Source organism: Opisthocomus hoazin, chromosome 22, assembly GCF_030867145.1.
Source record: "Opisthocomus hoazin isolate bOpiHoa1 chromosome 22, bOpiHoa1.hap1, whole genome shotgun sequence".
Lineage (NCBI taxonomy): Eukaryota > Metazoa > Chordata > Aves > Opisthocomiformes > Opisthocomidae > Opisthocomus > Opisthocomus hoazin.
The window spans coordinates 4,454,690-4,469,079 of record NC_134435.1 but is presented as its reverse complement, the minus strand read 5'-3'; the positions used below and the strand labels follow the sequence as shown (position 1 = coordinate 4,469,079).

The following is a 14,390-nucleotide window of genomic DNA, read 5'->3' as shown; positions in this document are numbered from 1 at the left end:
GTACAGCAGAAGGGGAGAAGCGGCACTAACCCCTCCCAGAGGAGGGGCGGCACAGGCGGATGAGGCAGACGTGCGGCGTGTGAGGGGGAGAGCCCTCGACGGAGCCCCCCGCCCCGCTGGGCAGCCTGCAGGCAGCCCTGCCCTCCCTAGCAAGGCGCTCTCGCCTCGTCTGCTCTGGGGCAGCCCTTGGGAAGGCGCAGGGGCACTCTCCCAGCTCCGACAGAGGAGGGGGCTTGCTGGAAAAAAAACCAGCAAATCCACACCTGCAGGAAAAGAACGGCGTGGGAAAAGGGGGAGGGAAGACCGGGAGGACAGCATAACTCACTTGCCAACCTCGTCGCAGGCTCTTCCTCCAGGAAGCGAATCCCCGGCTCTCCCGGGGAGCTCTGCCCCAGCGGCGCCGAGGGGAGAAGGATGCGACGCCGCCTCGACCGCGCCGCTGGCGGCTGCAGCACCGAGGACAGCGCCCGCCCCGTCCGGCCGCGCTGACCGGCGTTTCAGCACCGGGGACAGCGGCACTTCAGCACAGCGGGCAGCGGCAGCGCCATGGGGGGCCGCGCCGCGCCGCGCCCCGCGCCTCTGGAGTGAAGCGGACCCTACCCCGACGCGCACATGTAAGCTTCTGTCCCTCCCTGCAGCCGCGGGGCTCTGCCTCTTCCACAGCCAGCTCGCCTTCCAGCTCCTCTGAGAAGTGCCCTGGCTCTAATGCCTGTTCCCAGTCACGCACTGGGAAGTTTTGTTGGGGTTGGAGGTGTCTCGGTGCGACCGGTCTCCTGCAAGCTTGAGTATGGGCTGGCGTGAGTGAGATGGGTGGCTGCATGTGGAATTGGTTTGGATTTCTAGCCTTGGAATTTGTGCAAACCTGCTTGGCTCGGTGTACCTCGCAGGGCTCGTTGTTTGTTGCCAGCCACATGGTTTGGAGCCACGCTGTTGTATTCTCTTGTAGCTGGGTGAATTTTTAAAGGGTTTGTTTTTCTTGGTAAAAGAGTAGCCTAGGCAAAAAGAGGAAAAAATGAGAGGTGTAAATATGAGACACTGTATCATGCCTGTTGCAGCTTGCTGGGTCTAATGGTTGTCAGGAGTCCTCTCCACGTTTTTTCTTGTCTTGAAAGGACTATGAAGTGAGCAATGAAAAGGGTGCAGCAATAGGGGAAAATGAAATACAGCCAGAACAGAGATTACCAGTTCTTTTCAGAGCTTTTTCTCTCTTTTTAGTAAAACTCTTTGTTGAAAATCAGCATTACACTGCCCCCTGCTTGCACAGTTAGAAATACTTTTTGTTGCTCTCGTCAGTAGTAAAAATTTATGAATGAACAGGTATTCATCTGTTGTGTTCTCAATATGATCTGAGCTTGAGTTTTGAAGTGCTTTAGCAGTGAAGGTAAATTATTCTTAGATCCCAAAGCCAGACTAAAATAAAAAAAGTAGGACTGATTCTTGTCATGGCATTTCATATGCTGGCCAGACACATTCATGAATGGACAATAGGAGAGTGTGTAAAAATAGTCTTGATTTTGTTATATCTATCTCAAATGTGTTCCATGATACCTTTGTAATAATGTCATCTTCACAACCATACATTATGGGAAAGCAAGGAAGGAAGGAAAAAAGAAAAAAAAAAAAAAAGGAAAAAGGGAAGGAAGGAAAAAAAACCCCAGTACATGTATTCAATTTCTTTTTGCTTTTTAATACAAGAACCAAGGTGATTGTTTTACTGTCTCTTCTGCTGTAAAAGTCTTTTATTGGTGCATGACATTGCTTTGGAATGGGAAGAAAACACTGATGCTTAGTTTAGAAGAAGGGGGAGGGTGAGACAACAGAGAAGCAGTGGATGGGTTTTTGTGAAAGATAGCTGGTAGAATGCCAAATTTCATTTCCTTTTTTCAAACCACAGGGCAGTGCTGCCTCCTTTCTAATAGAGATCAGGGATGATATGAAAATTTAGATGCTAGTAAAGATTTGGCGGTCTGTCCTCAATCTTTCTCAGTTATTGGCTTCAGACCTTATGCTTCATGACAAGCAGACAATGGGAGTGTTAGTGTGTATCATTCATCTGCATCCTTTAATGAAAAGCCTGAGATACGTTCCTGAATCTATATCTCACCCTGCCATTTCTTAAAGGTATTTGAGAAGGTGTGGTTTTGCCGTCTACTCCTGTAGTTCCACAAGGAGAGAGGACTCTTTTTGAAGCTTGACCTTGAAATATAATTTTCTCTTATCTATATGAGCAGAGGGAATGGTGGGGAGAGGATATTACTTCCTGCAACTGCTTTATAGGACTACTCTTCAAGGAAAGAATATCTGTCTGAATAGAGCTAAAAAATACTATTAATTGTCCTTAGATACGTAAGCAACTTGTTATATGGCAGATGGACAGTGTTTCTTATGATATTGAGTTTGTGTTTTGGACATCTCAAGATTAAAGAAAATCACACTTCAGCATTTCAAATCATATCAAGCTTTGGAATAAGCTGGTGTTAATCAAAAGCAACCATTCCAGAAGATACTGAGTCTGTATAAGTAGTAAGTCAGCAGTATGTGAAAAATTATACTTAAAACTTATGTGTTAAAGGAAAACATCTTGACTTATGGTAAGATTCCGCACATTGTTTAAGATATTGGAGCAAAAAAGAGTATCAGAGACCTCTGGTAATATAAACCTTTACAGTATTTGGAATGCTGGAGTAGCTTATTGCATACAGGACAATAAATATGTGGTGTTGTGTTTAGTCTGTGCTCCTGACCTAAAGCCTGGAGTGTCCTACAAGAGAAATTGCAAATTTTTTAACAAAAAGATGCAACTTCTTACTATTTTCACTCTGAACAATGTCACTTACTCTTTCAAATTAATTCAGTTCTGTATCAATTTTTTGTCTGCTTGTAGAAATTAATTTCCATAATTTTTGTTCATGTTCATAGCATACCTTGGATGATCAGGTTTTATGTGTAGAAGCAAGGGTTAACAGAGGAAAATGGTCCATTTGATAAAAGCTGTGGCTATTCCAAAGAGGCCATGGGCAGTCTGCAGCCTTTGTGTGCCCTGATTCTTTTTAGAAATATTGGTGTAAGTAGAAAGAAAAATCATAAGTTAAGTGTCAATCTGACAGTTTCTGAGGCTCTGCAGGGACCAAGAGTAATGCTTTCAAAATGACTTTCAGAAATTTAAATTTTCTTTTCAATAACACAGAGTCAATGCCTCATCAAAGCCTACTCTGACGGTTGCTTTATCCAACATGGGGCACAGTAATGGTTACTTATTCAAAGTTTCTTCTGTAGTTTCTAAACAAAGGGGGCTGTTGAAAGGGCACAGGGAGACTCCTGCCAACCTCTCTCCTCTGAGTGGAAGCAAACCCAAAGCACGGTCAGAGACCATAAGTTCTTAAAACTGTCTTTGTAAATGACTTGCTCAATTCTTAGTCTTTAAGACAAGTAAAGGCTGACATCACCTGAGAATTCAAGAATCGCTGCAGTACTTAATACCCATTGATTTCGATACTTATTCAGATTTCAGAGGTTTTAGAAACTCAAGCAGATACTATTCAGCCTGTCCTAGACACTTTTAAAGTTCTGGTTCAAAGCCAAGTGTAAAAATTCCAATTTAGCTTCCTAAGGCATTTAGGCCTTTGAACATATTCTCCAAGCCTTAGTTCTGGGTGGTAGCCCTGCCCCTCCATAGGTTCTTGTGTGGGATTAGAGAGGCAATAGAAGGTCCTGCGTGGCATGTCTGGAGCAATGTGGAAAGGAAGATCAGGGAGAAAGGACATTTGCTGTGGCAGGCTCAATATAAAGCAGCCCAGTTTCCTTCCTATGTCTCCCTTGTCCTACATGTCAGGCACTCAGAGCAGCTAAGAGAGTGTGGCTGCAAAACAGAGAGCTCCAGCTTCAACAGTATTTTCAGTGACACCACAGTAAGAACAAATCGCATTTTACGCCATGTTCCCTTTTCAGATGCTGAGTGTCTCATCACCTCGTACCGCCAGTGCATGGCAAGGATCTACTCTTAGCCACTTTGATTAGAAGCTGAGATGCTCCCAGAGGATGGTTTGTTAAGAGCTATTTCACCTTTCAGAAATTGCTGCTATTCTCCACTCACTACAGGAGTCCAGGCACCTTGTGGCTCCCTCAGCTGTGTAAAGCTGGATGCGCTTTGCTGCAAGCAGCACTTAGGCCCTGAAATTTTTGGTTTTCTTTTCCCAGAACATTTTCTTTCCAACAACACTGCATACATTGGCATTCTTTCCTAGAAAAACATAATACTTAATTGCAGTGCCTGATGAGTTTGATCACTAGCTGTCTCAATAAAATATGCAAATTGAGTCATTTCAATGCAAAGCACCTTTAAACAAAAATGGTAAGTTAAATGCAATCAAGTTACAATTACATTTTTTAAGGTGGCATATCACACACGCTCAGTAAATATGATTAGTTCTAAAACTGCCTGCACGTAAATGAAAAGCAGAATAGAAAAAGGTGCTGAATACAGTCATGACATTACAGTAGGGTCCAGTCTCCAAGAACTTCAGCTACTGCATACATTGTTCTTTGCACTACCACTTTTCTATCACGATTCAATGCTCAGGTTAAACATAATTATAACTTTCTTTTCAGAACAGGAGTTCATAGCTGAGTGTTTCTCATGAAATTATTCAAAGTTAAAAGTATAATTTTTTATTCATCTCCTGTTCTCTATGAAGATGATGAAGTGCAATAGCTGAGATATGGATCTTCTCTACTCATCAGCAAGACTCGGGGTCATAATTCACCCGAGGTGAAGCCCTCTGAATTATGGTGCTCTTGTCCTTACCTGCAGGGAGTGGAGATTGACTCTGTGCTGTAGGGACATCCCTGCAGAACATTTATTGTAAGATGAATGTTGTATAGTAATTATCTCTTCAGAGGGCAGGTGTGCTTTTCTGTTTCCTCTTTTTCTGATGCAATTTTAATTGCTAGAAACAGTGTATGAAATCAGTGCTCTCACTGAATTGAAGAAGGGGAAATCAAGGTCCTTTTTTTGGCATGTTACTGCATATACAACAAAACAGTGTGAATTAGCTCTAGGCCAAACTCTAACCTCCTTTCTCAGGTGAAAATCTTAGAACTGGAGCAATGGTAATATTTTATGTAGTTTTATGTTTACTTTGGGTGTGACTATAAGATTATCTGTCCCACCTATCTGGGTTGTCCTTTAAACATAATAACATACCAGGAGAGAAAAGCTTTCCAAGAAAAGAAAACTGAAGTATCAAGATTTATACTTGGACATGAGGCAAAATATTTAATAGATTCCTCACTGCTGGAAATGATCCATATTTCTGAGTTGCTTCCAGTACTGACCACTAAATATAACAACAGATACAATGTTGCCAAATATCTTACCATATGTGGTTCTTGAACATCAGAAGAGCCCAGTGGAATTCCTCCAGCTTGAGGTAGTTACTGCAATTAAGTTCCCTAAAATATTTAAGCATGTGCTATCCTGCCGTGCTCATGGTTCACCACGGAGCAGCTACAGGAGCTGGATTGGTTTCCACTTGATCCCAGCGACAGTTGCTTAAGCCAACACCAGCTCATCCTTTTGAGTTGTTTATCATTATAAGAGGCTTAATTTAACAACCAGGAATTCCCAAGACTACAAATGTGTAAAGTGCTTTCTGGTACTATAAGTCCCCATTTAAGAAAGTCACAGTTCAGAAGTGTTTATTTGTACGTATAGTCCTTGCTTGAACTCAATAAGACTTCAGTGCAGTTTTAAAACTTAAATACTGTCCTGAATAGCTAAGTACATGAGCTCTAGTGTAGATAAGCACTTTGGCATGTGGTTAAATTCTTCATTTTAAGCACATGTTAGTCCTCTTGGCCTCACTGGGATTGCTGCTGAGATGAAAGCTAATTGCTGAGGGCATTGTGTGTGTGTGCACATGCATACCTGTTTGCAAAATTTGGGCTCCACTGAAATCAATGGAACTTGCATTGTTGATTTCAAAGAGTCCCCAATTTTAGCCCAGGCATTTTGCTGTTCCATAATTCTTATGTCACTCATCTCTCTGTACTTCTCCAACTTTCAACCACGCTGGAAGGGATTAGCTTTAAGATTCATATAGCACTTTATCTCTCAGGGGAGCAAGGGCTGATATGTTCAGTTTCTTGCAGTTTTTATTAAGTTGTTATACTGATGCATCAAATCTTAGGGGGGAGAGGTTCTTGATTATGAACCTTGCTTTCAACTTTGCACGGTCACAAAATTTATTTCTTAGGATTGGTTTAAGTTTTGCTGTAGCTGCTAAAAATTTGCTATAAAATTTGTTTGAAACTCTTCAGTAATAGCGTTCTGTTCTGTGTCAGTAAACAAGTGGTGAACGGAAATTATAGATGCATATATATTGATGTCAGCTCTGTAAGATCAGCTACCTTGAGAATTTCCATGTCCTGGCACTTCAGGTATTTTGGGTTTCCAACACGCCTTGTTTTCCTGTTATTTTTCTGAGTTCCTTTACTCTCTTCTTACATATTATGGAATGCAATGTAACTATTTCACCTTGTCTTCTGGTAGCTTTCTCTCTCATCATTCCAGACAACACTTTCAAACTCCAGTAGTATTTTTTCCAAGCAACACATGAACTTTTCATTGACTGAAGGTCAAAACTGACTTGGAGAACAGATGGCACGTAGAAAGATGAACCTTTGCCACCCGCTGAGCATTAGCACCTGCTTATTTGTTACATCTGCCCACCACAGCTTTGAGGGTCCTATAAATTTTACCCAAGTGATCTGGGACTTGATATTGGACTGAGTGCAAGTGCTTTTGTAAAAGAGGTGTTGGTTTTACCTTTTTACTCAGTCTTCACATTCTGTGGGGTTAGGATGGCGATTAACTCCATGTGCTTAGACTCTAAAAGAAGGACTGTGATTTTGTTGAGATGCTGCTGCAATAAAATGAAAAAAGAGAAACATCAAGATGTCACTGAATGCAAAGTGTGATTGTTTCAAAAAGAGAGATAGCTATAGGATTTCAGTTAACTTCATACAATGGGTTATTTACTTCCCTGAGCCTGGCTGCACATAGCATAGTTTTCTTTGGGGGCTCCAGAGAAAGTAGAATAAGAATTGCTTGTCTCCATCCCACCAACTCCAAGTGATGGCATTTCAGACCTGTAATCAGTGCGGAAACTAACAGCCCTTTTGGATCTGCCCTCTGTGGTCAGTTACCTGTGTTCTTCTCTTTCTGCTGTAGCTCTCTGAAAGATGCTTACTGAGGCACTAAATCAGGAATTATCTCTGTGTTTTATAAGACTGGGACATGGATTTGAGTACTTGTATTTAGAGTATCTACCAACTGTATTTCAGTGAGGAATTTAGACTGTCATTCATTAAACTGCTCTAGATTAGGAAATGGTGTTATGTAGCATTAAAAAAGCAGTGAATAGATAGGTGGTTTGCTTGTACCAGCTGAATCTTAACAGAATATGCAATATATTTATCTTTGTTTCTGTGTGTTTAAAATTGGAAGCGTGCTTTTTAACTTTATGGAACATAGTTTATTGGCCAGATCCAAGGCCTGTTGACGCAGGGAGTCCTGCAAACTTTCTTTAGCTTGCCTTGTGCCCTCAAGGAGAAAACTCCAGAAGAGTAATTAGGAGAACAATTGTGTTGTGGATATCATTCCTAAACACTGTGTAATGAAGTTCTAAACAACAAAAATGGAAAACACCGCGTTCACACATTTCTTTTTTGTCTCTTTCTCAAGTTAAGAATGTGCTGAATGTCCTTGTTGAAGTCCAGAATGGTGTACAAGTCAGAAGACAACTTGTCTGCTGTTCAGAAAATTAATTTTATTTATTCCATGTGTATCCTGAATGACTTTAAACTGGTCCAGGTCATAAAAAGCTAACAAGATATGATCATCATTTCTAACCTGATTTCAGGTTATGTGAGGTTATGAATCTCCAAGAATGTAACCAACTTTCCTTTCCGGTTTTCTGCAGGTTGAGAAACAGCAATTATAAAAACATGCATCGAAGGCACACCACCCTTCGGGAGAAGGGCCGGAGGCAGGCCATCCGGGGCCCAGCCTACATGTTCAATGAGAAAGGCACCAGCCTGACTGCAGAAGAGGAACGCTTTCTCGATTCTGCAGAATATGGCAACATTCCTGTTGTGCGAAAAATGCTGGAGGAATCCAAAACCTTGAACTTTAATTGCGTCGATTATATGGGACAAAATGCCCTACAGTTAGCTGTAGGGAATGAGCATCTGGAAGTGACAGAGCTCCTCCTCAAGAAGGAGAATCTTGCTCGAGTTGGAGATGCACTTTTGCTAGCCATCAGTAAAGGATATGTGCGCATTGTAGAAGCAATATTGAACCATCCAGCCTTTGCCCAAGGACAGCGTCTAACTCTCAGCCCCCTTGAGCAGGAACTGAGAGACGATGATTTTTATGCTTACGATGAAGATGGAACTCGGTTTTCGCATGATATTACCCCTATCATACTTGCTGCCCACTGCCAGGAGTATGAAATTGTTCACATCTTACTTCTAAAAGGTGCAAGGATTGAAAGGCCACATGACTATTTTTGCAAGTGCAATGAATGTATTGAGAAGCAGAGAAAAGATTCCTTTAGTCACTCTCGATCAAGAATGAATGCCTACAAAGGATTAGCCAGTGCTGCTTATTTGTCTCTTTCCAGTGAAGACCCTGTTCTTACCGCTTTAGAGCTAAGCAATGAATTGGCCAGACTAGCCAACATTGAAACTGAGTTTAAGGTAATTTACCACAGTGCCTTTTTCCTTGGGTTGAATGTGTTCAGGGTACTGTATATTTTACATGTTCTACCAAGTCTTGGTTTGCTGTTTGAGCAGGTGGGAAAGGAAACAGAAGCTATAGAAACTGCCATATGTGTTGACTACACGTAGATTTGGATCACTGTGCATTCTCCAGTTATTGAATATTCTGTTCCAAATATTTATTATTATAGTAGAGCCATCCTTAGTTGGAGTTTTTATGTTGCACACTGTGATTCCTTAGAATCTCTAGTTTGCAATAGGAATAAAAATCAGATTATTACAAAGATGGAGACTCATTTTTTGTAAGAAAGGTAAGTCTTTGTAATTGAGCAATCTATTTTAGAGGCAGAGCTCTAGAGGTTGGCTTAACGTATTAAGAATCCAGTACATCTAGTTCTGTTGCAATGATTAGGGGTATGAATTAAGCAATTTTGGTTCTCGGTGAAATAATTGAAATTGCTTTGCATCTTAATGGTTTGGTACTGCATTTGTATATGACTAATTTCATGAAAAAGGAGGAGAGAAATGATCAAGAGATTGTTATGAAGTTTATTATCACACCAAACATAACAGTGGAACTTGCAGAACTCTCTTACAAGTTATTCAAGATTTCCATTATCATAATGAGTTTGTAAATGTCCAATGTCATTTGTATTATTTCGCTAAGTTATTTAAATGACATAATAGCATTGTCTCCCTTTCTAAAATAAATTAGTCATGAAAAAGCTAATTTTCAGTCACTCAATCATCAACATAAGACGTTTTTCTAACTTATGACTATTGTGCAGCTACAATCACGATCAGTGACACTGGGGTAATAAAATTTATGTTGTGAGTAAACGAGGGTAGGATGCCTGCCAGGAATCCATTATTTTTAATTTAGAAAACTATTCAAGTGTTAAAGAATCCATTTCAGGATTTTTAGCTATACACTCTCCAAACTAATAATAAGAAGCAAGCACGTTCTCAAGCTGCTGCCTTTGAAAGTCTGTAGTAAGCCTCTAACTGAGAAAAAATAACCAAACCACCGAGCACTTTTGGCAATAAAACTAGGGCAAAATCTTGCAAAGTCTTTATACCCATATGAACCAGAATTGGAAGGACACAACAGTTTAAGATGGGGTTTTTACTTGCATGGCATTCCGTCCTAGTGAAGCAACGTCATCGGGTTCAGTGATTCTGGCTGCCTGAGTGAGGGTTACTCCAATGTGAAAGTGCTGTGGGCTCACACCCACAGTTAACAACACGAATATCTCATTAGTGTTACAGCTCCTTTTCAGCAGAAAAATATGCTTTGTGTGGAGCATGAGCAGCCTTAGTATTGCATGCCTGTCATTTCTGATAAGCGTCTTCCTGCAGAAAAGTAAATCTATTTTTATCAGAATCCCTTCTTTTGTTCACAGAGCTGCCAGCAAGGTCTAGACTGGCACTGGCAGGTAACCGAGTGCTCCAGGAGCAAACAAGCAATCAAACATTAAATAATCTCATGCTGGATCTGTCTCTCCAACTTGGGCAAACGGATGCAAATAAATCAATACCAGAGAAATCATTAGAAAGCCTTTGCCAAGTTATTATATTTCCAGAAAGACTTCCCAATTTCATTGCCTTGTTGGAAGGTTCTGTGCAAGACATATCTCTGTGTATTAGTGAAGTACCTCAGAAGTACCCGTACGACTAGTTCACTTCAATATTGTCACTTTCTTTTATTATATTAATGCTTCCAGAAATAAGAAACTTTTCAACATTAGAAAGTATTCTCACTGTAGAAAAAAAATCAGACGTATGTATTTATGCAAGAGTACCTATTAACGTAGTCAATGTGATGTGGAATAAGGTATTAATAAAACAGTAGGTTTTTTTCACAGAACATGACATTTCAAGAACTTATTGCTAGAAAAGAATGTGATTACTGAAAATGTATTTAAGAAGCCCACAAATGATGAAAATTTGTGACGTCAGACAAGCTCCAGAGGACATTTTTTGTGCCTTAAAATAATACTTTCCAAGACTTTTTAATTTTTATTGCTAAAGTTCTGTGATTACAATTGGTGCTGAACAGATTTACAGAATTATCACTTGGGATTATTTCAGAGTAGTTATTTGTCTGCAATCTTCAAAATACAGTTTTCAACAGGTACAAAATGTCCTTGAAACGGAAGGACACAAGTAAGATTTTAATAACATAGGTGGACAAATGGTAATTAAGGGTTAGATAACCTACCTCTGAAGAAACTCCTAGCAAGAGTAAATTAAAATATAATTGCAGTGCTTCTCACCTGCTGCTTGCTACCCTAAACCTCTTCTGCAACAGAGCTGTTCAGCACATCAGACTGAGGAGCCAGTACATGCACAATGTTTTTAGAGAACATGAAATTTTTTAGGTAAGTTGCCCCTTTGTACAGATACTAAAGGTGAAACAAACAGCCATGTGAACCACTTCAAGGAGAGCAGTTGCACTAGCTGTGGTTGGCCACAGTTTGAGAGACAGCAATGAAGATTACCAGGTGAAAATAATTTTATCCATTCTTTTTTACAGCGACAGAAGCTGAATAGATTTTTCTCATCCTAAATTGCTAAGATCCAGTCATACACTGCAGTTCTTACAAAATGTCTTTGCATAAGCATCGCACATCACAAAGTAGTATGGGAGTGTTATTGTTATTAAGGTGAAAATGGCAGTCTGGACATATGCTAGATCACACTGCTGGGCTCCAACAGCTTTTCTGTTGACTGATCAATAGGTCTTCAATAACAAGAGTAGATATTCTGGCAATCAAGTCCGGAGTGGCTATACTGCCCTTTTGAACTCCTTTCTTGTTGATTTTGGCTCAAAAAAAAGGTCAAGGCCGCTACTATATGGCTTCCCACATGCTGAAAAGAATAAGAACAGTGAAGGCTTGGAGCTGGAAGAAAGAGGGAAGCTGTCAGAGCCGATCAATGCCAATAGTTTTACTGGAGCAGATACTCTCTTGGGGTAAATCAGTGCTTTTTCACTGAAGCTTAAATGAGGATCTGTCCCTGCATTTAGAACAAATGTATAGTTTGGATCAATGTTACTGTGCCATTGTTTCAGGCAAATGTCAGCTTTTGCAATACTTATTGCAGAGGAGGGGGAAAAGTAGTGGAATAATGCTATGGTCACATAGAAGCAATTTCGGTTTTTCCCTTAAATTCTCTAAAGTCACTCTTGCAAAAATGTTTTCTTATTAATGGGAGAAAACAAATTGCTTTGAGAGATGTAGTCCACAAGTCTAGAAATAAATAATGTCCCCTCAAATAAGATGAAAAATATTGAACTGATTGTTTCTACTGACAATACTAGCAATGTCATTGTGTTAAATGTCCTGGTAATTAGCCCAGAAATGGGGTGGATAGGAAAACCCTCAGAGGTGGATTCTTGAAATTTCAGAAGAGAGAGGAATAAATGTCAGAGTGACTCTGTAGGTTTACAGGTCTTTATGCAATAATGCCTTTCTGTAGAGGAGGCAGCCCAAGTTGAAAAAATCCACCTTAATTTAGGGCTTTGCCATTTTTGTATATCCCATTTGAAAGCTTAAAATTAAGAACCGTTTCATGACTTTCTTATTCTTTCCAGTTTTCATTTTGTGTTTAAAAAAAAAAAAATCAACATCCACTGGAGAAGGGCAATACAGATTGGGGGCCTGATTTAGTCCACTGGATTAGTCCATTGGCTGTATTACCCTTGGAAAGAGACAGACAGAGGGGAGCCTTCCTCCCTGTGTGGACTAGAGGGATTGTAGCTCTACTAGGCTGACATTATGTGTTTTTTCCCTCAAAACAGCGTTATATTTTAATCACTGGCCTAATGGCTGTTTTCTACCCTTCATGGAAAACTACAAAGCACATTAACTTTGTCCCGTATTTCTGTCTTAATTTTACTTTTGATTTTTAATTGACATAAGCCCCTCAGTTTCCCACCCATTTGTACCTATAACCTGCAGAAGCATGGTCGCTAACGAAATGTAGTCTTGGAATTTAGGCTATCTATACCTTAATACCTCCCAATCAGTTTGTCTATATCATATTGTGTTAAAGTATTGTACAGCTTCTAAATAGAGCTGAGTGTTAAACACAGCTGACTTTAAAAGGAGACATTACGTATCTGCAGTTACTGGGCTATACTGTGCTTGTACTCAAATTGAAAAACTTCTGTGTACGCTCCCATTTCTTTCAAAGTTGGCAAACCCAGGGCCTCAGTCATAAAGCAAATCCTTCTCTCATCTACCAGTGTATTCTGTTTATTTTGTTCATGTAAGTAAGTTTGATGTTACTTCCAGTGGGAATAACATAGCCAGGATTTGTCCATATGAACAAGTCATCACCCGTGAGCCAGGTTGGTGAGAATTCCTCTCCTCTTTGGTTCAGAGACATCGATCTTCCTCATGTCACTTTGGCATGAAACCATATGCAGATGTCTTCACAGTTACCAGCTGTCCACAGCCAGGTGACTCATTTCTTAGACTGCAATATTAAAAGCAGAATCAACAGAATTGTTTTTACATGTCCATCGAACCCCTGAGGAGATTACCTTTGTAGCAAACCATCTGCAAGAAATGCCCTTGCCACAGTCTTTAACAGCAGCATTAGGCTTTCCCTACACATCCTGGAAACAGTGGGTGGAACAGAATAATAGCTCTGTTTACTCTTTTTTAAAGCTGCAGCTGTGCACTCCTGTGGCTGGTGAGATCCCACTCTACACCCAGGTCTGTTTTACAGCCTTGCACGCTCTCGTATTAGGCTTCACGCTTGTGTATGCCAGGAAAAGTCCTTGTGATGAAGACAACCAATCAATTCATTCTGTTTAGCAATCCAGACAAATTAAATTGCAGAACTGTAAAGGAGGCTATGAAAAGATCTCACCAACCGTAAGTGGTAAATAAGGTCTCAGCTCCTGTTGATTAAAATGTTACTGAAGGCATGACCGAAACTACCACCTGGACAACATATGGTGCGTGGTCTTTGTTTACAACCCTACCGACACTGTCAGTTCATTTACTACAGCATAAGATGTTTTATTTCTAAACTACATGTCTCTTGCTGTCACTTTTAAATGTTGTTCTTTCTTTAAAAAACCATTGGGATCCAAAGGCAGACCCTAGCTGTGAGCCTGCTCTCATGTGCAGGTGAACATTGTGTCCAGGCTCAGCTGGCTGATGGACTGCAAGTGGCTGCTGTGCATTTTGCGGCTTGCGTGGTGGCAAGCCAAGTGCGTGGATGCCTACGGGGATGTGCCTGCTAGGAACTGTTTGCTGTTTCGCTGGTGCTGCAGTAATGTCAAACAGCTGAGACTCAAATCCCTAAACTCTCCTGATGCTGAAAGAGTGGCAAAACAGCTCTGGAGTCTCAATGGCTTTTATCTTTAGGGATGATCTGGCGTTCCTGCAGCACAGCTCTTGATTCAGTAAGTCCACCCCACCTTTTATTCTACCTAAATATATATACTTATCTTCACAGAATGTGCTTGGCCTAAACTTTTTAAGAGAAATGACCTTATAAATAATCTCAGTATTTCTGGCTTTATCTCTGCAAATGAAGAATTGGGACCAGATCCTGCACTTTGAGGATTACACTGTACTGCTGTTGCAAAG

The 14,390-nt window shown here is 40.6% G+C and overlaps 1 protein-coding gene across 1 annotated transcript in view; it reads left to right on the top strand.

Annotated features, from left to right (window-relative positions):
• The first annotated feature begins 544 nt into the window (after nucleotides 1-544).
• TRPC7 (transient receptor potential cation channel subfamily C member 7) overlaps nucleotides 545-14,390 on the top strand; it is an 80,414-nt gene continuing 66,568 nt past the window's right edge. Inside the window, exons 1-2 of the mRNA XM_075441545.1 lie at nucleotides 545-614; nucleotides 7,983-8,760. Coding sequence (XP_075297660.1) covers nucleotides 613-614; nucleotides 7,983-8,760 — 780 coding nt within the window. The 5' untranslated portion in view covers nucleotides 545-612. The remainder of the gene's footprint in view (nucleotides 615-7,982; nucleotides 8,761-14,390) is intronic.